This window comes from Bos grunniens, chromosome 15, assembly GCF_055505025.1.
Source record: "Bos grunniens cultivar Pamir isolate PY7600 chromosome 15, Bosgru_T2T1.0, whole genome shotgun sequence".
NCBI classification, from domain to species: Eukaryota; Metazoa; Chordata; class Mammalia; order Artiodactyla; family Bovidae; genus Bos; species Bos grunniens.
Window position 1 is genome coordinate 43,236,774 of NC_141179.1, and position 24,097 is coordinate 43,260,870.

The window sequence follows — 24,097 nt, forward strand, 5'->3', positions numbered from 1 at the left end:
GTATCCATGGTTTTGACTCAGAATCTGAAGCAGCAGTTATTTTGGTGGCCACAGTTTTGATAAGTTTTTTTTTTTAAATGAAGTTTAATGTTTTTTAAATGTATCACTTAAACTAGTCCTGTTTATTTTCATGCTGCCTTACAAATTTAAAAAATCACTATAAATCCATGTTGTCCTTAACAGCAAATCAACTCTTTTCTAATTCTAATAGCTCTGTTAAATGGTTTACAGGATATGCATGAGTTAGCATGATTTAAAGTTATTTTTTTTCCAGTGAAACCTCTTGTTCATGTCTGCCTCTTATGTCCTCAGACCCTTCCTGCTGCATTGAGAGCCCTTAAAGGAAAGGCAGCAAGACAGTGTCTCACTGATGAGCTGGGTTTACATGTTCAGCAGAACCGGGCAATATTAGATCATCAGCAGTTTGACTACATAATAAGGATGATGAACTGTACTCTACAGGTAACTTTTAGTTCTTTCAGATTTCTCTTCTTATTTGAGAATAATACTTTTTTCCCCAGGCAGTTCAATAATTACTAGTATATCAGGTTCTTAAGCCTTCCACATCTGATAATATGAAGAGCTGATATTTGTAGCATTTCTGTTAGAAACACTTATGTATTGCTCAGCATAAATATTAGGAGTGTTTTTATTCTTTTTTTTCCTTGAAAAATACTAGGTTATTTTGCTAGTTCTGTAAGTAAGCTTTCTGAAGTGAAGTCATCTTTGAAACATTCAGTGTATATTACTTAATGTCTATATTTTTGTCATCCCTTTTCAGCCAGTTTTCAGTTGTACGGTTAAAATAGAGGGCAATGAATGGTGGGTAATCCAAATGATGAATGAATTATTCGGTTCATAATCTATTTCTTAACCTATGTATATGGGTATTAATTGTATCATTTTTTTTTCCTTGGGTTACAGTTGCTTTACAGTGTTGTACTACAAAGTGAATCAGCTATCTGTTTTCATATATATATATCCCCTCCCTCTTGACCCCCCTTCCCACCTCCTCCATCCCACCCCTCTAAATCATCCCAGCTCAGCTCCCTACATTATACAACAGGAACAACAAATTCCCACTAGCTATCTGTTTTACACATGGCGGTGCACATACATCAGTCCCCATCTCCCAATTCATCCATGGCCCAACCCCCAACTCCATGCCCACACTTCCATTCTCCACATCTTCATCTCTGCAGATAGTTTCATCTGTACCATTTTTCTAGATTCCACATATATGTGTTAATATACAATATTTGTTTCTCATTCTGACTTAACTTCACTCTGACTCTGGGTCCATCCTGCCTGTACAAATGACCCAATTTTGTTCCTTTTATAGCTGAGTGATATTCCATTGTTTATATGCACCACATCTTGTTTATCTATTCATCTGTTGATGGATATTTAGGTTGCTTCCATATCCTCCCTATTGTAAATAGTGCTGCAGCAAATGTTTGGATTGCTGGATTATATGGTGCTGTGTGCTGTGCTTAGTCGCTCATTTGTGTCTGACTCTTTGTGACCCCATGGACTGTAGCCCGCCTGGCTCCTCTTTCCACAGGGTTTCTCCAGGCAAGAGTGAGTTGCCACACCCTCCTCCAGGGAGTCTTCAACCCAGGGATCGAACCTAGGTCTCCCGGGTCAGATTCTTCACCGTCTGAGCCACCAGGGAAGCCCATGAATACTAGAGTGGGTAGCCTGTCCCTTCTCCCGGGTAACTTGCTGACCCAGGAATCAAACTGGGGTCTCCTGCAGGTGGATTGCAGATGGATTATATGGTAGTTCAATTTTTAGTTTTTTAAGGAACCCCTTATTATATGGTAGTTCAATTTTTAGTTTTTTAAGGAACCCCTGTACTGTTCTCTATAGTGGCTGTATCAATTTACGTTCCTACCAATAGTGCACGAGGGTTCTCTTTTCTTTATATCCTCTCCAGCGTTTATTATTTGTGGACTTTTTGATGATGGCCATTCTGTGAGGTAGTAGTTTTTGATCTGCATTTCTCTAATAATTAGTGATGTTGAGCATCTTTTCATGTACCTCTTGGCCATCTCTATGTCTTCTTTAGAGAAATGTCTGCTAAGGTCTTCCTTATAATTTACACATTAATGTCTTAGGGTACTACTGTTATATTTTTTTGCAGGGTGTATTTATCTTTTCAAATGCATTTCAGATAATATCTTTCTCAGAAATTCTAACTTAAAAGCTAGAATGAAAAATGTAATCTGGTAACAAGCACTTTGTGGTTTATTAAAGCAAATTAACAAAATAGGAGATAATTCACCTCTACTGGAAATAAATTCTTATTTTACAGCGTAAGAGACTAGCTATAATAGTTTATAATATCAAAAATTGAAAGCATCCTAAATGTTTACTATTTGGATATAAATTAATGTAAGTATGGTAGAACACTTCTTTGGAATACTGTTCTGCTACTAAAATAAAAGAGGTAGCACTATAATATATACCTATAGGAAAAAACTTCTGTTACATATTGCCAGGTGGGCACACAGAAAGATACATAAGGTAGTGCTTAGTCACTCAGTCATGTCTGATTCTTTGTGACTACATGGACTGTAGCCCACCAGGCTCCTCTGTCCATGGGGATTCCTTAGGCAAGAATACTGGAGTGGGTTGCCATGCCCTCCTCCAGGAGATCTTCCCAACCCAGGGATTGAACCCAGGTCTCTCTCACTGCAGGCAGATTCTTTACCATCTGAGCCACCAGGGGTACATAAGGTAGATATAATTCTATTTTGACCTAAAATTATATGTATGTAGGTATGTATATTATAATGAAAATCTAGAAGGATATTTACACTAAATCCTTAGTAATGGTTATCTCTGACATATATAGATTAGAAGAGTTTTGACTTCCATTTAAACTTTTCTCTGCTTGAAACACACACATACACATAAGCATAATTAAATTATCTAAAACATATAACAAGGGTTTTTTATAACAGAAGAGTATTCTCATTTTTGTAGGAAGGAATTATTGAAACTTTATGAGAAGAGTAAGACATAATTCATTTGCCATAAAAATCACAAGTCTTTTGCTACTTCTGTTCCTTTGTTTCAGTTCCTTTGGTACTATCATTACAGAGAACAAAAGAATTTGATTAAGAGATCAAGGTTACAAGAAGTCCTAAACTTAGATAATATCCTGGTTCCCTATACCTGGTGATAAAACTGAAAAAACTATTTTGGGAGGCTTTTTTCCATTTGTATTTTATGTGCTGTAATTAACTGGGTTCATGGGGTTGCAAAGAGTTGGACATGACTGAGCGACTGAACTGAATTAACTGAAGAACTAAATTAGAAGGCTTTATCTAAACTTAATTTTAGCATAAACCAATTAGTAATTGATTACAGAATAGCCAGGTACCCTTGGGCTAGAAAAATACTCCTTTTCATTGGAATAATCATATTCTGTCGGGGGAAGCTTGGGTTTGTTGTTGCTGCTGCTTCCAAATGCACCTGCACTAATGAGCTCTTAATGTTTTGTAATTCAGTATTTCATAAAATTAGATCTTGTCTTTGTTCTATTATAGAGAGGCTCTTTTCAGTTATAAATGAGTTCATATGTGATACTTTTATTTTAATGAATTACTTATTTACCAACTTGGGATTTATTAATATTTATATTCTTGTTACAATACTTGTGGGGATTTAACATAACATTCTGAACATTTTTTTACAAAAGCATAGAGTTTCAAAGCAGAGAGGCCAAACATCTGTGTTGGTGTTTTAAAATAGAAACATTAAATGAACTAAGTTTTAGGTAGTGATTCAAAAACTTTAGTTATTTTTGTTTGTCATGAAGTTATCCTGTAGTTTCTGTCCTCAAGGGAAAATTAAATGGAACATGAGTACTGCCAAGGGGTTATTTTGTTTATCATGTTCTTTCAGTGCCAAGATGATTTTTTAAAGGACTGGTTTATGGAGATTATAGATTATTCCTATGTATTTTCTCATCTCAAATAACTGATCTTATTTTAGTTTTTTTTATAACTGAGATTACTATATGTCTCTTCAAAAATATCATGGATTTAACTATTTTCATTTTAGCAGATACATAATTTTTATGTGTAAGATCTTAGCTAAGATCTTTTAATGGTAAATTATAACTTAAAAACCCAGTGGAGTACTCCATTTCCAGCCTTATAATAAACTGCAGGGTATGAGGGACCCTCTCACTAATGTAGAAATAGATCTTAGAAAATTGCAACAGCAAAAACCCATGATTTTTATATATCGTTTTTCCTAAGAAGAAAAGGAAATCTCTAAAAGACCTCTCCTCTATTCTCAAGAAAAAGATAAGTAGGGAAAACCAAATTCTGAGCACTTAGCAGTTGGGGAAACCAGATACATGAGCTCAATCAGTTAAGTCTTGACTTCTGTAAGAGAGCTGGTTGAACCTGAGAGCTTTATTTACCCCAGGGTAGGACATTGGAAGAAAAATGAAATAATCCCTCTTCAGTGGTATACCCCTCACCGTTGCTTCCAGAAGAAACAATATAAATCTTTTGTATAATTTATTAAATATTTATCAGCCCCAATTTAGGCAGTCAGGGTTCCCACGGATAAACTTTAGTGAGATGTGAAGTCACAATTTTAAAATGACCAAATACCAAAGAAATGAGCCAGTGTGAAAGTGTTAACAGAAACATACAAAAACAGATTGAAAACCTCATAGGCATTATGTTTTAGAATTATCTAATTTGAATATATAATAATTAAAATATTTAAATAAAAGGATTGAATACAAAGTAAGCAGATAATAAGAAACTAACAAAAGGGCTAGATGAGTTTAGATTATGTAATCAGTAAAGTAAAACATCAAAGGATATGGAAAACCCAGTATCATTAATATGTCACTTCTCTACAAATCAACCTGTAGCCTGAATGCAATACCAATAAGAATTGCAGCAAACTTTTTCTTAGAAATTGACTGGATGATTCCAAAATGTATGTGGAAATGCTGAAGACTTAGAGTGGCCAAATTAATCTTGAATAAGAACAAGTTGGAGGACTTAACCCTACCTGGTTTCAAGACTTAATATCAACCCACAGTAATCAAGATAGTGTAATACTGACATGTCAAATAGATCAGTGGAAAAGGGCACCCAGAAATTAGACTTGAATTTATGGGAAATTTGTTAAAGGCACCAAAATAATCCAATCAGGGGAGGAAAATTTTTTCCACAAATAGTGCTGGAAAACTGACTATCCATGTGGAAGAAAGTGAACCTCAATTTCTACCTCATATCAGACACAAGGGTTAATTGAGGTAGAGCATAGACATAAACATAAAATAGAAAACCACAAAGGTTTTAGGGGAAAGCATGGAATAGTTTCATGACTTGGGAATGAGCAACAGTTTCCTTTTTTAAAAAATTATTAATTGAATCTTTTGCCACTTATAATTTCTATAACTGGCAAAAGTTTCTTAGGTCACAAAAAGTGATAACCAAAAAAAGAAAAAAAAAACATAATTATACTTCATAGAAATTAAAACATAAGCTTATCAAAAGACAGAATTAAGAAAATGAATATTGAAGACTAGGAAAAATTATTCCAAAATATATATGTGACAAAGAACTGATGTCATGGTTATATCAAGAACTCCTACAACTTAAGAAGAAGAAGCCAAGCCATTTTTTGAAAATGGACAGCTTAAACAGACACTTCACAAAGTAAGATATGGAAATGGTCAATAAAAACATGAACTAGTCAGTGTCAGTCATCTAAGAAATGCAAATTGAAACCATTATGAGATAATACTATATAACCACCAGTATGGCTAAAATTAGAAAGATTGGCAATACGAAATGTTGGCAGGGTTTTTTTTTTTAATTGTAGGCTACTTACTTTACAATACTGTGGTGGTTTTGTCATAGATTGACATGAATCCTCCACGGGTGTACGTGTGTTCCCCATCCTGAACCCCCCTCCCCTCTCCCTCCCTATCTCATCCCTCAGGGTCATCCCAGTGCACCAGCCCTGAGCACCCTGTCTCATGCATGGAACCTGGACTGGCAATCTGTTTCACATATGATAATATACATGTTTCAATGCTATTCTCCCAAATCATCCCACCCTCACCTTCTCCCACAGAGTCCAAAAGTCTTTTCTTTACATCTGTGTCTGTTTTGCTGTCTTGCATATAGGGTCATCATTACCATCTTTCTAAATTCCATATCTATGTGTTAATATACTGTATTGGTGTTTTTCTTTCTGACTTACTTCGTTCTGTGTAATAGGCTCCAGTTTCATCCAGCTCATTAGAACTGATTTAAATGCATTCTTTTTAATAGCTGAGTAATATTCCATCGTGTATATGTACCACAGCTTTCTTATCCATTCGTCTGCTGATGGACATCTAGGTTGCTTCCATGTCCTGGCTATTGTAAACAGTGCTGCAATGAATATTGGAGTACACATGTCTCTTTCAATTCTGGTTTCCTTGGTGTGTATGCCCAGCAGTGGGATAGCTGGGTCGTATGGCAGTTCTATTTCCAGTTTTTTAAGGAATCTCCACACTGTTCTCCATAGTGGCTGTACTAGTCTGCATTCCTACCAACAGTGTAAGAGGGTTCCTTTTTCTCCACACCGTCTCCAGCATTTATTGTTTCTAGACTTTTTGATAGCAGCCATTCTGACTGGCATGAGATGGTACCTTGTGGTTTTGATTTGCATTTCTCTGATAATGAGTGATATTGAGCATCTTTTCATGGTTTGTCAGTCATCTGTATGTCTTCTTTGGAGAAATGTCTGTTTAGTTCTTTGGCCCATTTTTTGATTGGGTCGCTTATTTTTCTGGAATTGAGCTGCAGGAGTTGCTTGTATATTTTTGAGATTAATTCTTTGTCAGTTGCTTCATTTGCTGTTATTTTTTCCCATTCTGAAAGCTGTCTTCTCACGTTGCTTATAGTTTCCTTCGTTGTGCAAAAACATTTAAGTTTAATTAGTCCCATTTGTTTATTTTTGCTTTTATTTCCATTACTCTGGGAGGTGGGCCATAGAGAATCCTTCTGTGATTTAAGTCAGAGAGTGTTTTGCCTATGTTCTCCTCTAGGAGTTTTATAGTTTCTGGTCTTACATTTAGATCTTTAAATCATTTTGAGTTCATTTTTGTGTATGATGTTAGAAAGTGTTCTAGTTTCATTCTTTTACAAGTGGTTGACCAGTTTTCCCAGCACCACTTGTTAAAGAGATTGTCTTTTCTTCATTGTATATTCTTGCCTCCTTTGTCAAAGAAAAGGTGTCCATAGGTGCATGGATTTATTTCTGGGCCTTCTATTTTGTTCCATTGATCTATCTTTCTGTCTTTATGCCAGTACCATACTGTCTTGATGACTGTAGCTTTGTAGTATAGCCTGAAGTTGGGCAGGTTGATTACTCCAGTTCCATTCTTCTTTCTCAAGATTGCTTTGGCTATTCGAGGTTTTTTGTATTTCCATAGAAATTGTGAAATTATTTGTTCTAGTACTCTGAAAAATACCATTGGTAGCTTGATAGGGATTGCATTGAATCTATAGATTGCTTTGGGTAGTATACTTACTTTAACCAAATTGATTCTTCCGATCCATAAACATGGTATATTTCTCCATCTATTTGTGTCATCTTTGATTTCTTTCATCAGTGTTTTTATAGTTTTCTATATATAGGTCTTTTGTTTCTTTAGGTAGATATATTCCTAAGTATTTTATTCTTTTCATTGCAATGGTGAATGGAATTGTTTCCTTACTTTCTCTTTGTGTTTTCTCATTGTTAATGTATAGGAATGCAAGGAATTTCTGTGTGTTAATTTTATATCTTGCAACTTTACTATATTCATTGATAAGCTCTAATAATTTTCTGGTGGAGTCTTTAGGGTTTTCTATGTCTAGGATCATGTCATCTGCAAATAGTGAGAGTTTTACTTCCTCTTTTCCAATCTGGAGTCCTTTTGTTCCTTTTTTTCTCTGATTGCTGTGGCTCAAACTTCCAAAACTATGTTGAATACTAGTAGTGAGAGTGGGCATCCTTGTCTTATTCCTGACTTTAGGGGAAATGCTTTCAATTTTTCACCATTGAGGATAATGTTTGCTGTGGGTTTGTCATATATACCTATTATTATGTTAGGTATGTTCCTTCTATGCCTGCTTTCTGGAGGGTTTTTATCATAAATGGATGTTGAATATTGTCAAAGGCTTTCTCTGCATCTATTGAGATAATCATATGGCTTTTATTTTTCAATTTGTTAATGTGGTGTATCACATTGATTGATTTGTAAATACTGAAGAATCCTTGCATCCCTGGGATAAAGCCCACTTGGTCATGATGTATGATCTTTTTAATATGTTGTTGGATTCTTTTTTCTAGAATTTTGTTAAGGATTTTTGCATCTGTGTTCATCAGTGATATTGGTCTGTAGTTTTCTTTTTTTGTGGCATCTTTGTCTGGTTTTGGTATTAGGGTGATAGTGGCCTTATAGAATGAGTTTGGAAGTTTACCTTCCTCTGCAGTTTTTTGGAAGAGTTTGAGTAGGATAGGTGTTCAGTTCAGTTCAGTCACTCAGTCATGTCCGACTCTTTGCGACCCCATGAACCACAGCACGCCAGGCCTCCCTGTCCATCACCAATTCCTGCAGTTCACCCAAACCCACGTCCATCAAGTCAGTGACGGCATCCAGCCATCTCTTCCTCTGTCGTCCCCTTCTCCTCCTGCCCTCAATCCCTCCCAGCATCAGAGTCTTTTCCAGTGAGTCAACACTTCTCATGAGGTGGCTAAAGTACTGGAGTTTCAACTTTAGCATCATTCCTTCCGAAGAACACCCAGGACTGGTCTCCTTTAGAGTGGACTGATTAGATCTCCTTGCAGTCCAAGGGACTCTCAAGAGTCTTCTCCAACACCACAGTTCAAAACCATCAATTCTTCGGTGCTCAGCTTTCTCCACAGTCCAACTCTCACATCCATACATGACTGCTGGAAAAACCATAGCCTTGACTAGATGGACCTTTGTTGGCAAAGTAATGTCTCTGCTTTTTAATATACTATCTAGGTTGGTCTTAACTTTGCTTCCAAGGAGTAAGCGTCTTTTAATTTCATGGCTGCAATCACCATCCACAGTGATTTTGGAGCCCAGAAAAATAAAGTCTGACACTGTTTCCACTGTTTCCCCATCTATTTCCCATGAAGTGATGGGACCAGATGCCGTGATCTTAGTTTTCTGAATGTTGAGCTTCAAGCCAACTTTTTCACTGTCCACTTTCACTTTCATCAAGAGGCCTTTTAGTTCCTCTTCACTTTCTGCCATAAGGATGGTGTCATCTGCATATCTGAGGTTATTGATATTTCTCCCAGCAATCTTGATTCCAGCTTGTTCTTCTTCCAGCCCAGCATTTCTAATGATGTAGTCTGGATAGGTGTTAGCTCTTCTCTAAATTTTTGGTAGAATTCAGCTGTGAAGCCATCTGGTTGTGGGCTTTTGTTTGTTGGAAAATTTCTGATTACAGTTTCGATTCTGTGCTTGTGATGGGTCTGTTAAGATTTTCTATTTCTTCCTGGTTCAGTTTTGGAAAGTTGTACTTTTATAAGAATTTGTCCATTTCTTCCAAGTTTTCCATTTTATTGGCATATAGTTGCTGATAGTCGTCTCTTATGATCCTTTGTATTTCTGTGTTGTCTGTTGTGATTTCTTCATTTTCATTTCTAATTTTGTTGGTTTGATTCTTCTCCCTGTATTTCTTGATGAGTCTGGCTAATGGTTTGTCTATTATATTTATCTTCTCAAAGAACTAGCTTTTAGCTTTGTTGATTTTGGCTATGGTCCTCTTTGTTTCTTTTACGTTTATTTCTGCCCTGATTTTTATGATTTCTTTCCTTCTACTAACCCTGGAGTGCTTTATTTTTTCTTTTTCTAGTTGCTTTAGGTGTAGAGTTAGGTATTTTATTTGATTTCTCTTCTGTTTCTTGAGGTAGGCTTGTATTGCTTTGAACCTTCCCCTTAGCACTGCTTTTACTGAATCCCATAGGTTTTGGGTTGTTGTGTCTTCATTTTCATTCGTTTCTATGCATATTTTGATTTCTTCTGTGATTTTTGGTTATTCAGAAGTGTGTTGTTTAGCCTCCATATGTTTGTATTTTTAATAGTTTTTTTCCTGTAGTTGACATCTAATCTTACTGCATTGTGATCAGAAAAGATGCTTGAGATGATTTCAGTTTTTTTGAACTAACGAAGGCTAGATTTATGGCCCAGGATGTGATATATCCTGGAGAAGGTTCCGTGTGCACTTGAGAAAAAGGTGAAATTCATTGTTTTAGGGTGAAATGTCCTATAGATGTCAATTAGGTCTAAATGGTTCATTGTATCACTTAAAGTTTGTGTTTCCTTGCTGATTTTCTGTTTATTTGATCTATCCATAGGTGTATGTGGGGTATTAAAGTCTCCAAGTATTATTGTGTTAGTTAATTTCCCCTTTCATACTTGTTAGCATTTGTTTTGCATATTGTGGTGCTCCTATGTTGTGTGCATATATATTTAAAATTGTTATATCTTCTTCTTGGAATGATCCTTTGATCATTATGTAGCGTCCTTCTTTGTCTCTTTTCACTGCCTTTATTTCAAAGTCTATTTTACCTGATATGAGTATTGCTACTCTTGCTTTCTTTTGGTCTCCATTTGCATGATATATCTTTTTCCAGCCCTTCACTTTCAGTCTGTAGGTGTCCCTAGGTTTGACGTGGGTCTCTTGTAGACAGCATATATAGGGATCTTATTTTTGTATCCATTCAGCCAGTCTTTGTCTTTTGGTTGGGGCATTCAACCCATTTACATTTAAGGTAATTATTGATAAGTATGATCCCGTTGCCATTTACTTTGTTGTTTTGGGTTTGAGTTTATAAACTTTTTCTATGTTTCCTGTCTAGAGAAGATCCTTTAGCATTTGTTGAAGAGCTGGTTTGGTGGTGCTGAATTCTCTGAGCTTTTCTTGTCTGTAAAGCTTTTGATTTCTCCTTCATATTTGAATGAGATCCTTGTTGAGTACAATAATTGGGTTGTAGGTTTTTCTCTTTCATCACTTTAACTATGTCCTGCCATTCCCTTCTGGCTTGAAGAGTTTCTATTGAAAGATCATCTGTTATCCTTATGGGAATTCCCTTGTGTGTTATTTGTTGTTCTTCCCTTGCTGCTTTTAATATTTATTCTTTGTGTTTGATCTTCATTAATTTGATTAATATGTGTCTTGGGGTGTTTTGCCTTGGGTTTATCCTGTTTGGGACTCTCTGGGTTTCTTGGACCTAGGTGGCTATTTCCTTCCCCATTTTAGGGAAGTTTTTAACTATTATCTCCTCAAGTATTTTCTCATGGCCTTTCTTTTTGTCTTCTTCTGGGACTCCTATGATTCAAATGTTGGGGCGTTTAACATTGTCCCAGAGGTCTCTGAAGTTGTCCTCATTTCTTTTAATTATTTTTTCTTTTTTCCTCTCTGCTTCATTTATTTCTACCATTCTATCTTCCACCTCACTTATCCTATCTTCTACCTCAGTTATTCTACTGTTGGTTCCCTCCAGAGTGCTTTTGATCTCAGTTATTGCACTGATTGACTTTTTTATTTCTTCTAGGTCCTTGTTAAACATTTCTTGCCTCTTCTCAATCCTTGTCTCCAGACTATTTATCTGTAACTCCATTTTGTTTTCAAGATTTTGGATCATTTTTACTATCATTATTCTGAATTCTTTTTCAGGTAGACTCTCTATCTCCTCTTTGGTTTGGTTTGGTGGGCATTTATCATGTTCCTTTACCTGCTGAATATTTCTCTGCCTTTTCATCTTATTTAGGTTGCTGTGTTTGGGGTGGTCTTTCTGTATCCTGGAAGTTTGCAGTTCCTCTTATTGTGGAGGTTCCTCCCTGTGGGTGGAGTTGGACGAGTGGCTTCTCAAGGTTTCCTGGTTAGGGAAGCTTGCGTCCGTGTTCTGGTAGGTGGGATCTCTTCTCTTTGGATTGCAAAGAAGTGTCCAGTAGTGAGTTTTGAGGTGTCTGTGGGTTTGGTGTGACTTTTGGCCTCCTGTTTTTTTGTGCTCAGGGCTATATTCCTGCATTGTTGAAGAATTAGCTTGGTATGTCTTGCTCTGAAACTTGTTGGCTCCTGGATGGAGCTTGCTTTCATTGTAGGTATGGAGGCTTTTGGATGAGCTCTTGCTGATTAATGTTCCCTGGAGTCAGGAGTTTTCTAGTTTCTCAAGTTTTGGACTTAAGCCTCCTGCCGACTTCTCCATCCATACAGCACCGATGATAAAACATCTCCTTTCGAGGACAATGGGCTGCCTTTCTGGGTGCCTTGTGTCCTCCGCCAGCTTTCAGAAGTTGTTTTGTGGTATTTTCTCAGTGTTCAAATGATCTTTCAATGAATTTGTGGGGAGAAAGTGGTCTCCCCGTCTTATTCTTCCACCATTTTAGGACCTCCCCCCAGTGTTGGCAGGGTTTTAAGATACTCAGAATTCTCATGTTTTATTGTTGAGAGTGTAAACTGGTACAGTCACTTTAGAAAAAAGTCTAGGAGATTCTTATCAAAGTAAGCATATACCTACCCTATGATCCAGGAGTTTCACACCTGGATCTTACCTTAAAAAAATGAAAGCATATCACTACAAAAAGACGTAACAAAAATATTCATAGGCGCTTTATTCATAACAGTCTAAAGCCGAAATCAGTGCAGGTGCCCATCAATCAGAGAATAGGTGTTATTTTTTTTTAATTACCATATACCATACAAAGTAATACTAATCAGTATTTTTAAAAAAAAGTTAATATATCCATGAGGTTACATGTAACCTCATGGATAAATCTCAAAAACATTATGGCATATTTGTAGAAACTCAATGAGTGTACACATAAGGTTTTTGTATTTTCAGTTCCGTACAGTCGCTCAGTCATGTCCGACTCAGTGACACCATCAACCACAGCTTGCCAGGACTTCCTGTCCATCACCAACTCCCGGAGCCCACCCAAACCCATGTCCATTGAGTTGGTGATGCCATCCAACCATCTCATCCTCTATCGTCCCCTTCTCCTCCTGCCCTCAATCTTTCCCAGCATCAGGGTCTTTTCAGATGAGTCAGCTCTTCGCATCAGGTGGCTGACGTATTGGAGTTTCCGTTTCAATATCAGTCCTTCCAGTGAACACCCAGAACTGATCTCCTTTAGGATGGACTGGTTGAATCTCCTTGCAGTCCAAGGGACTCTCAAGAGTCTTCTCCAACACCACAGTTCAAAAGCATCAATTCTTCAGCGCTCAGCTTTCTTTATAGTCCAACTCTCACATCCATACATGACCACTGGAAAAACCATAGCCTTGACTAGACAGACCTTTGTTGACAAAGTAATGTCTCTGCTTTTTAATATGCTGTCTAGGTTGGTCATACCTTTCCTTCCAAGGAGTAAACGTCTTTTAATTTCATGGCTGAACTCACCATCTGCAGTGATTTTGGAGCCCAGAAAAAAAAAAGTCAGCCACTATTTCCCCATCTGTTTGCCATGAAGTGATGGGACCGGATGCCATGATCTTAGTTTTCTGAATGTTGAGCTTTAAGCCAACTTTTTCACTCTCCTCTTTCACGTTCATCAAGAGGCTTTTTAGTTCTCTTCACTTTCTGCCATAAGGGTGGTATCATCTGCATATCTGAAGTTATTGATATTTCTCCTGGCAATCTTGATTCCAGCTTGTGCTTTATTGTATATAAATTGTACAGTGGAAGAACAACTATAAAATATTGAACTCTAATGATATGCATGCTAAAGTACTTGAGTGTGAGTGTTAGTTGGCCAGTCGTGCCAACTCTTTGCGTGCCAACTGTTTGCACCGTATCCCACCAGTTTCCTCTGTCCATGGAAGTCTCCAGGCAAGAATACTGGAGTAGGTTGCCATTTCCTTTTCCAGGGGAGCTAAAGTACTTAGGAGGGAGTATAACTGATGTCTGTCTATGATTTACTTTGAAATATACTAACAAGAAGATGGGATAATGGATAGATAGATAGATGGACAACTAAATGATAAAGCAAGCATAGTAAAATGTTAATGATACAGTCTTAAGTGGTTAGCATACCACCTAAGTTCAGTGTAAAATTCTTTCAACTTTGATATATGTTTGAAATTATTTGGGATAAAATAAGTAAACAAAGAAATAGATGCATAATTAGAAAAAACACATTGGATACATTAAACGTCAGACTAAATACAGTGAGAGAATTACAGTGAACTGGAATACAGATCTGAAGCAATTACCCCTAGTGGAGCAGAGAGAGACAAGAACATGGAAAATATGGAAGAGAATTTAAAAAAAATACAAGGATGATACAAATACTAACACAGTAGTATTCAAAGTACTAGTCTGTGACAAGATAAGAAAGTTCTGCCAGTATGTGAATCACTGACTTTCTCTTCACTGAGAAAGTCTTGTTATTAAAAATAAATAAATAAGCTGTTCAGCAGTGGACTTAGTATGACATCAGCCAGAACTGGTCAGTATCTCCAAAAGGAACCAAGTGTCCTAATCAAGCCTCAGGTTTTGTAAAGGGTGAAAAATCTAGTTATCAACAAAATGTTTTTTTATAAAAATCCATTGTTGTTGTTCACTCAGTCTTGTCTGATTCTTTGCAACCCCATGGACTGCCACGTGCCAGGCTTCCCTGTCCTTCACTATCCCCCAGAGTTTACTCAAACTCATGTCCATAGAGTCAGTGATGGCATCCAGCTATCTCATCCTCTGTCTCTCCCTTCTCATGCCCTCAATATTTCCCAGCATCAGGTCTTTTCCAGTGAGTTGGCACTTCACATCAAGTGGCCAAAGTATTGGAGCTTCAGCTTCAGCATCAGTCCTTCCAATGAATATTCAGGGTTGACTTCCTTTAGGATTGACTGGTTTGATTTCCTTGCAGTCCAGAGGACACTCAAGAGTCTTTTCCAACACCACAGTTCAAAAGCATCAATTCTTCAGCGCTCAGCTTTCTCTATGGTCCAACTCTCATCCATACATGACTACTGGAAAAACCATAGCTTTGACTAGATGGACCTTTTGTCAGCAAAGTGATAGCTCTACTTTTTAATACACTTTTTAGGTCTGTTACAGCTTTTCTTCCAAGGAGCAAGCGTCTTTTCATTTCATGACTGCAGTCACCATCTGCAGTGATTTTGAAGCCCAAGAAGATAAAGTCTGTCACTGTTTCATTTTCTTCCCCATCTGTTTGCCATAAAGTGATGGAACTGGATGCCATGATCTTAGTTTTTGAATGTTGAGTTTTAAGCCAGCTTTTTCACTCTCTCCTTTCACTGTCATCAAGAGGCTCCTTATTTCCTTGTCACTTTCTGCCATTAGGGTGGTGTCTGGTGGTGTCTGTATAAATTCTTACATTGAGCTTGTTATGCTAAGGGCTCTGAATAACTTAGGAAACCACATAGAGGTTTAAAAGTATGAGGAAAATGGATTATCTTCTGGAACCCCAAGCCTTCCACAATCTAGAAGGTTATTTATTAGTTTATGGCTGCACTGGGTCTTTGTTGCTGTGTGCTGGCTTTCTCTAGTTGTAGCAAGTGGAGGCTACTCTTTGTTGTATAGCCTCATTGCACTGGCTTCTTTCGTTCTGGAACACTGGCTCTAGGCACATGGATTCAGTACTTGGGCCACCAGGGAAGCCCAGCCTAGAAGTTTTCAAAGGTCCTCAAGCACTGTTCATGACCCGTTCCTATGTAAGCGGTACCAGTTTGAGAATTTTGTTAATTGCTGTGTTCTGAATGTGTCCTCCCAGGTTTATATGTTGGAAACCTATTGCCTAAGGGCTTCCCTGGTGGCTTAGTTAGGAAAGAATCTGCCTGCAATGTAGGAGACCCAGATTTGATCCCTAGATCAGGAGGCTCCCTTGAAGAAGGGAGCTGGCTACCCACTCCAGTATTTTTGCCTGGAGAATTCCACGGACAGAGGGGCCTGGTGGGTTACAGTTCATAGGGTCACAAAGACTCAGACACCTCTGAGCAACTATTTTAAAAAAATGGTGATGATATTAGGAGATGGGGCTTTTGGGAGGGGATTAGGTCAGGAAGGCAAAGACATTACCAAGGAGATCAGTGCCCTTGTAAAAGAGAGCCAGCAGAGCTCCCTAATCCACTCCACCATGTAAAGATATAATACAAAGTCTGCAGCTTTGAGGAGGGCCCTAACTAGACCCTCACTACCACTCTGACCTTGGATTTCCAACCTCCCAAATTGTGAAAAATACATTTCTGTTGTTTATGAACCACCCAGTCTATGATGTTTTGTTATGGCAGTGCAAAACAGTCTAATGAGAAGATATTAATCAGTATTTCATTCTTTGTATGGCTGATTAGTATTCCATTTGTGTGTGTGTGTGTGTATCTTTATCCATTTATTTGTTAATGGACACTTAGGTTGCTTCCATGTGTTGGCTATTATAAATAGCGCTACTGTGAACATTGGGGTGCACGTGTCTTTTTGAATTGGAGTTTTCATCTCTTCTGCATATATTCCCAGGAGTGGGATTGCTGGTAGTTCTAGTTTAGTTTTTCAAGGAATCTCCATAGTGGCTATACCAATTTACATTCCCACCAACAGTGTAGGAGAGTTCCCTTTTCTCCACACTCTCTAGCATTTGCTGCTTGTTGACTTTTTGATGAGGGTCATGCTGTACTTCATTGTAGTTTCAATTTACATTTCTCTAAAAATTAGCGATGTTGAGCATCTTTTTATGTGAGTGTTGGCCATCTGTCTGACTTCTTTGGAGAAACATCTGTTCAGTTCTTCTGCTCATTTTTTGATTGGGTTGTTTGCTTTTTTGATGTTGAACTGTGTGAGCTGTTTGTATATTTCATAAATTAAGAATGAAATACTGCCATTTACAACAACATGACGGACATAGAGATTATCATACTAAGTGAAGTAAGTCAGACAGAGACAAATACATTTAATATTACTTATATGTGGAATCTAAAAAATAATACAAATACACTTACTTACAAAACAGAAACAGACTCATAGACATCGAAAACAAACTTACCAGAAGGGAAGAGGGGAGGGATAAATAAGGAGTTTGGGATTGCAGATATATATATATATATAAAATATGCAAACAACAAGCATTTACAGATTTGATATCTTATAATAACCTATCATGGAAAAAATTATATACATATGAAACCTAGTTACTTTGCTGTACACTTGAAACTACCACAATATTTTAACTGTACTTCAATTTTAAGAAAAAGAGTATATTAATCAATAGAATGCATCTTTTCCTTAAACAGACTATGTATTTTACTCCTTTGTCTTCCTCCAAACGTTTACTGATTTCTACCTTCCCCCAGCAACCAGGCAGCTGAGCCAGTTCCCGTAACAGGCCCTCTGGGGAGAGGTGACCAAGAGCCTGGGTGCAGGGAGCAGATCTCCTGTGGGTCAAGGGCTAGCCTCTGTAATAAGTACTGGACACACTGATGTGATTAAACTATAATTTTAGTTGTTAAGGAGTTCAGAGGCTAGAAGCAAAAACTCATAGGTAAACTAGTATTTATGATATAGAGATTTGCCCTGATGAGTGAGTGAAGTCGCTCAGTCGTGTCCGACTCTTTGTGACCCCATAGACCATAGCCTACCAGGCTCCTCCGTCCATGGGATTTTCCAGGCAAGAGTACTGGAGTGGGTTGCCATTTCCTTCTCCATTTGCCCTGATCAGATCAGATCAGATCAGTCCCTCAGTCGTGTCCGACTCTTTGTGACCCCATGAATCGCAGCACGCCAGGCCTCCCTGTCCATCACCAACTCCTGAAGTTCACTGAGACTCACGTCCATCGAGTCAGTGATGCCATCCAGCCATCTCATCCTCTGTTGTCCCCTTCTCCTCCTGCCCCCAATCCCTCCCAGCATCAGAGTCTTTCCAATGAGTCAACTCGTCGCCTGAGGTTTCAGCTTTAGCATCATTCCTTCCAAAGAAATCCCAGGGTTGATCTCCTTCAGAATGGACTGGTTGGATCTCCTTGCAGTCTAAAGGACTCTCAAGAGTCTTCTCCAACACCACAGTTCAAAAGCATCAATTCTTCGGCACTCAGCCTTCTTCACAGTCCAACTCTCACATCCATACATGACCACTGGAAAAACCATAGCCTTGACTAGACAGACCTTTGTTGGCAAAGTAATGTCTCTGCTTTTGAATATGCTATCTAGGTTGGTCATAACTTTCCTTCCAAGGAGTAAGCGTCTTTTAATTTCATGGCTGCAATCACCATCTGCAGTGATTTTGGAGCCCCCAAAAATAAAGTCTGCCACTGTTTCCACTGTTTCCCCATCTATTTCCCATGAAGTGATGGGACCAGATGCCATGATCTTCATTTTCTGAATGTTGAGCTTTAAGCCAACTTTTTCACTCTCCACTTTCACTTTCATCAAGAGGCTTTTAGTTCCTCTTCACTTTCTGCCATAAGGGTGGTGTCATCTGCTTATCTGAGGTTATTGATATTTCTCCCGGCAGTCTTGATTCCAGCTTGTGTTTCTTCCAGTCCAGCGTTTCTCATGATGTACTCTGCATATAAGTTAAATAAGCAGGGTGACAATATACAGCCTTGACGTACTCCTTTTCCTATTTGGAACCAGTCTGTTGTTCCCATATCCAGTTCTAACTGTGCTTCCTGACCTGCATACAGATTTCTGAAGAGGCAGATCAGGTAGTCTGGTATTCCCATCTCTTTCAGAATTTTCCACAGTTTATTGTGATCCACATAGCCAAAGGCTTTGGCATAGTCAATAAAGCAGAAATAGATGTTTTTCTAGAACTCTGTTGCTTTTTCCATGATCCAGCGAATGTTGGCAATTTGATCTCTGGTTCCTCTGCCTTTTCTCAATCCAGCCTGAACATCAGGAAGTTCACGGTTCACATATTGCTGAAGCCTGGCTTGGAAAATGTTGAGCATTACTTTACTAGCATGTGAGATGAGTGCAATTGTGCGGTAGTTTGAGCATTCTTTGGCATTGCCTTTCTTTGGGATTGGAATGAAAACTGACCTTTTCCAGTCCTGTGGCCACTGCTGAGTTTTCCAAATGTGCTGGCATAATGAGTGCAGCACTTTCACAGCATCATCTTTGCCCTGATAGGGGTGTGTTAAAAAGTACTATGAATGCTGTTCTGGGTTATTGGATTTAGAGTGGGAAAGAGATGGTCACAGAGGGTCAGACAAGGATTGGTGGGGAGGTGAAGTATTCCAGATAGAGGAAGTTGCTAGTAGCAAAAAGAAATAGGGAAAGGACCTGTGTTTTTGAAAATTGAAAGCTGTTCCATATTGCCAAGTGTAGTAAAGAAAGGTGGTGGTAGAAAAGTAGATAGAGTAACTTCTGGTTATAGTGTAAATTGAATATATACATTTAACCTCAGCTGCTACCCACCAAAACCACTAAAACAACAGTATAGAGGATTTCTAAAATGCGTAAGTGAAAGTCGCTCAGTCATGTCCGACTCTTTGTGACTCCGTGGACTATACAGTCCATGGAATTCTCCAGGCCAGAATACTAGAGTGGTAGTGTTTCCCTTGGAGAAGGCAATGGCGACCCACTCCAGTACTCTTGCCTGGAAAATTCCATGGACAGAGGAGCCTGGTAGGCTGCAGTCCATGGGGTCACTGAGTTGGACACGACTGAGTGACTTCACTTTTATTTTTCACTTTCATGCACTGGAGAAGGAAATGGCAACCCACTCCAGTGTTCTTACCTGGAGAATCCTAGGGACAAGGAAGCCTGGTGGGCTGCTGTCTATGGGGTCGCACAGAGTCAGACACGACTGAAGCGACTTAGCAGCAGCAGCAGCCTTTCCCTTCTCCAGATCATTTTCCCAACCCAGGGATCGAACCCAGGTCTCCTGCATTGCAGACGGATTCTTAACAGCTGAGCCACAAGGGAAGCCCTTTAATGCATAAACCCACAGGCAAATCAGGAGATAGGAGACAGGATAGGAGATAGGATAGGAGACAACAGCAGCAATATTTTGGAAACTAGAAAGCTGATGGATGAGTGACTTAACAGCCCCAAGAAAGCCTTTACCTAACTAACAGTTGTAAATGCCTTGAAGCATCCCAGTTGCCAGAACTGCAAAGGGCTCAAGAATGAGAGATATCAGGTTATCTCTGAAAGCAAGAGCTGAAGATGGAGCTAAACATTAAAAAGAGGATTAGTTGAAAGTCTTCTTACCATGCAATAAGAGTCCTGCCTCAGATCTTTTCCAATTCTGTGTTAACAGCCAGTTGCCTCTCCTTTATCCTAGCAGACTATCAGAGGTTTGCTTGTTTGTGTATTTATTTTTGAGAGACAAAGCATGAACAGGCAAGGGAGACACTATGTCTGGCTGAGGGAAATTCTGTTTTGCTACAAACTAGAGAGTAAAATGAGTGTCAAATGTTAAGAATACCAGTCAACAACTTTCCCCCTTCAGTTCCTAGAACTCTGGGAGGCTTCCCTCAAGCAGACATTGGAAGACAGTTCTCTGAGAAATCTGACCAGCCAAAGAGAAAAAGATTTTACTGAAAACACTGAGATAGGAGGTTCTTAACAGAACAGCTCAACCAGGTCATGCTGTAACAAAGCTTGCAGTCAACAAGTTCCATCATGTATACATTCTTTTTTTTTTTTTTTTGTCAATCTTCGGTTTACCTCTTATGGAAGATGACCTAAGCAGAAGGGGTCAATAAAACAGTCAGTTCCTACCCCCACCTTTGTTCCTCAACTCTCCTTTCATTCTCCACTCTCTTGTAAGAGAACCATTTAGTCAACATCGATAATTATTCTGTTCTTTTCCTCCTTGGGTACTTTTATCCCTGACTGCCTCAGACAACCTCAGCTTTCTTCAGGCTTTGAAACAGTCGTCCACAATCACTACTGCCCTCTTGAAGTAGGCTCAAAGAAATTAATTTTTTCAAACCACAGCTCCTTAAGTTGAAAAATGAGTTCTAAATCTTTTTTTTTATTCTGTGCCTGTAACTCACTGATACACTGTGCTGTCCAAAAACTGTGGTAGTAGGTGCTGTATAACTGAATTTAAAATTTGATCAGGAACTTACATTCTGGAAACACGGATCTTTATTTTTTCTAAATTGCTATTGAAAAATTCCATCCTTAACTGGATGAAAACAGACTTTGTCTTTATTGTTCATCATTGTATACCCAACATCCAGCACAGTACCTGGCACATAATTTCATGTAAATAGTAATTACTGAAATAAGTCTTTAATCTTTTAAGATGCTTATTAAGGAAACAACTTGGTTGTCAACACTTTGAGTTTCAGATATAGGAAAAAATTAAGAAGTTAAGTATTCTAACAGCTCTAAGGTTTAGGCTAAATCTTTGGATACCACTACTCACCAATGAGAACTCATTGATAATCTAGTAGAAATTCTTCTGTTCTTATCTTTTTTGGCGCATGGTAGATTTGATGATAACCTCTGGCCACTTCTGTGCAAAACCCACTTCCCTTGTCTTTGATGATACCATTTCTCCTGATATTCTACTTCTTTTAAATCTCTTTTTCAGTCTTTTTTGGTAGGCCTTCTTTCCCCCCGTCATACAAATGATGATGTTTATTTGTATCTTTAGATAGTCTAAGATTCTACCTAGGCAATCTTATTCATCCCCATTACTGTCTTTTACCTAATCCTTCCAAATCTACCTCCAGAACTGAGTATCTTGCTGATTATTCTCCATCTTTACTTAAATGCCCCAAAGCTATTTAGATGCTGTATTCCAAACTGAAATAGTCACCTTTTATCCCTGTTTTTAGCCACCTTCCACAGCCTCTTCTTCCTATTTTCTAATTTAATAAATGGTACCAAATAAGTCAAAAACATGAAATTAGTCTCTTTCTCTTAGCCTTATCCTCATGTATGATCAGCAACTGAGTCCTGTAGATTCTGCTTTCCTATATCTCTCTCCTACTGTCTCAAATTAGATCCACTATAATCTATCCCTTAATTCCAATATCCTCATTAAAGTTACCAACATTCCTTACCTCTTTCATTGCACCAACCTCTTAACTGGTCTCCTCACCTCCCTCCTGACCCACCCCCTTACTTGTCTATTTCCTTGCTTTACAAAAGTGATAGTTGTACAGTTCAAGTTGGATCTTGTCACTTCCCAATCTAAAATTCTTAACCTTTGCCCTCGGAGTAAATTCTAATCGTATCTTGGCTCCTTCCTACATCTGTGGTCTAATTTTTCACTTCTGTGAATCCTCTGGCCTTTGTACATCTTACTTCCTTAGTTTGGAACACTGTTTCTTTCGACTCCCTACTCCCTCAGTTGTCCCTTTCACCTAGCTAACTCCTAGCCATCCTTTACTCTCAGTTTAGATGTTACTTCCTCCTGGAAGCCTTCTTTGGCCCATCAGTTGTGAGTTGGGAACTGCTTCTATGTACTTCTACTTTATCTTCTACTGCCCCCATCCTATCCACTGGGACCCTACAATAATGCTTGTCACATATAATGAAATTGCTGTTTGCTTACCTATATTTCCCAGTATGTCTGGCATGAAATACAACCTGCTCAGTCCAATTTGGATGAATGAGTAAATGAATAAGTGAGTGTAGTATAAGTAGCTGCTTACCGTATCTGGTTAGAGTTTCAGTTCTTGACATCTTCCATCCTTACACCAGTCAGTAGCTTTCATCCTTTCTTGGCTGTAATCCAGTCCCCAACCAGAACTGGCCTCTGCACACTTTGTGTCTCTGTGCACAAGAATATCTAGGTGAGAAAACCTAGATGGATAATTGATAATTCACAACTGTGCTTGAAAGCAAAATTTAAAGTTCATGTATAGCCAGCAAATCTTGAGTTGGCCAGAAAGTTCATTTGGGTTTTTATTAGGATGTTATAGACAAACCCAAATGAACTTTTTGGCCAACCAATACTCTCCTTAAATTCTGCAGGTAAATTTAACATTTAATTAAGATTTGAAAAAAATGAGTGTTCTGATATCTGCTGTAGTCACTTTTTTTTTTTTTTTTTAACTTTTCTTAACATTTTTAAATGCATTTCTGGACCCCATCATCAGAGATTCTGATTTGGTAAGTCTGGGAAGTGGGAGATTAGAGCCAACATTTGAAACTTTTTAACACCAAAAAGGACGCTTTATAGATATGCAGTCTGTCACTCCAGTCATTTCCAGGACAGCTGAAAAAGGATTTCTGCATTGTAAATGTGTTGGACTAGATACCCAGGGTTCCTCTTACTTCTAAATTATATTATCTCAGCATCCTTTTTTTCATCCTTGACTAGTAGGAGCAATAGTGGCCCTCTCCAGTTCATAACACATTATCATTTTTGGTTCATGCAAGGTCCCGTTCTTGTTCAATTCATTTATTTTTATTACCATTATGCACTCAATTTCCCTCAGTCATATTAATACATATTAATTTAGTGTATATCTTTTTATGTAAATCGTGTGGTTCATACGTACATAAAATAGATATGCACTAAATAATATGTATTTTTAAAGAACATCTGCATTGAAAGCAATATATTAAACACATTAAAATGACTGAGGGAAATTGAGTGCATAATGGTAATAAAAATAAAAGAATGTCAATGGTGTGTTGGTATGTAAATGGTTTGTTGGGTTTCCCTGTGGCTCAGATGGTGACGAATCCACCCATAGTGTGAAAGACCTGGGTTTGATCCCTGGGTTGGGAAGATCTCCTGGAGGAGGACATGGCAACCCACTCTAGTATTCTTGCCTGGAGAATCCCCATGAACAGAGGAGCCTTGCTGGCTACAGTCAGTGGGGTCGCAAAGAATTGGACACTACTGAGTGATAAAGCACAAATGTTTCTTTTTTAATCAGCATTATGTTTTTAATATCATCTTATGAGGCTAATGTAAATCTGATTCCAAAACCAAATAATACAACAGAAGGAAAGAAAAACTAGTCTCATTTTTCATATCAATGTAAGTGCAAAATTCCTAAATAAAATATTGGCTAATTGATTTTAGTAGTGCATAAAAAAAATCATGATATAGTGGAATAGATCTCTGGATCCTTTGAATATAATTCATCACATTAATAGATTA

General features: G+C 38.1%; 1 protein-coding gene across 7 annotated transcripts in view; it reads left to right on the forward strand.

The window, feature by feature from the left end:
- Nucleotides 1-24,097, forward strand: part of SBF2 (SET binding factor 2) — a 499,142-nt gene that overhangs the window by 297,852 nt on the left and 177,193 nt on the right. For all 7 annotated transcript variants that reach the window (XM_086340089.1, XM_086340087.1, XM_086340088.1 and 4 more), the window contains exon 16: nucleotides 313-462. In XM_086340089.1, coding sequence (XP_086196215.1) covers nucleotides 313-462 — 150 coding nt within the window. The remainder of the gene's footprint in view (nucleotides 1-312; nucleotides 463-24,097) is intronic.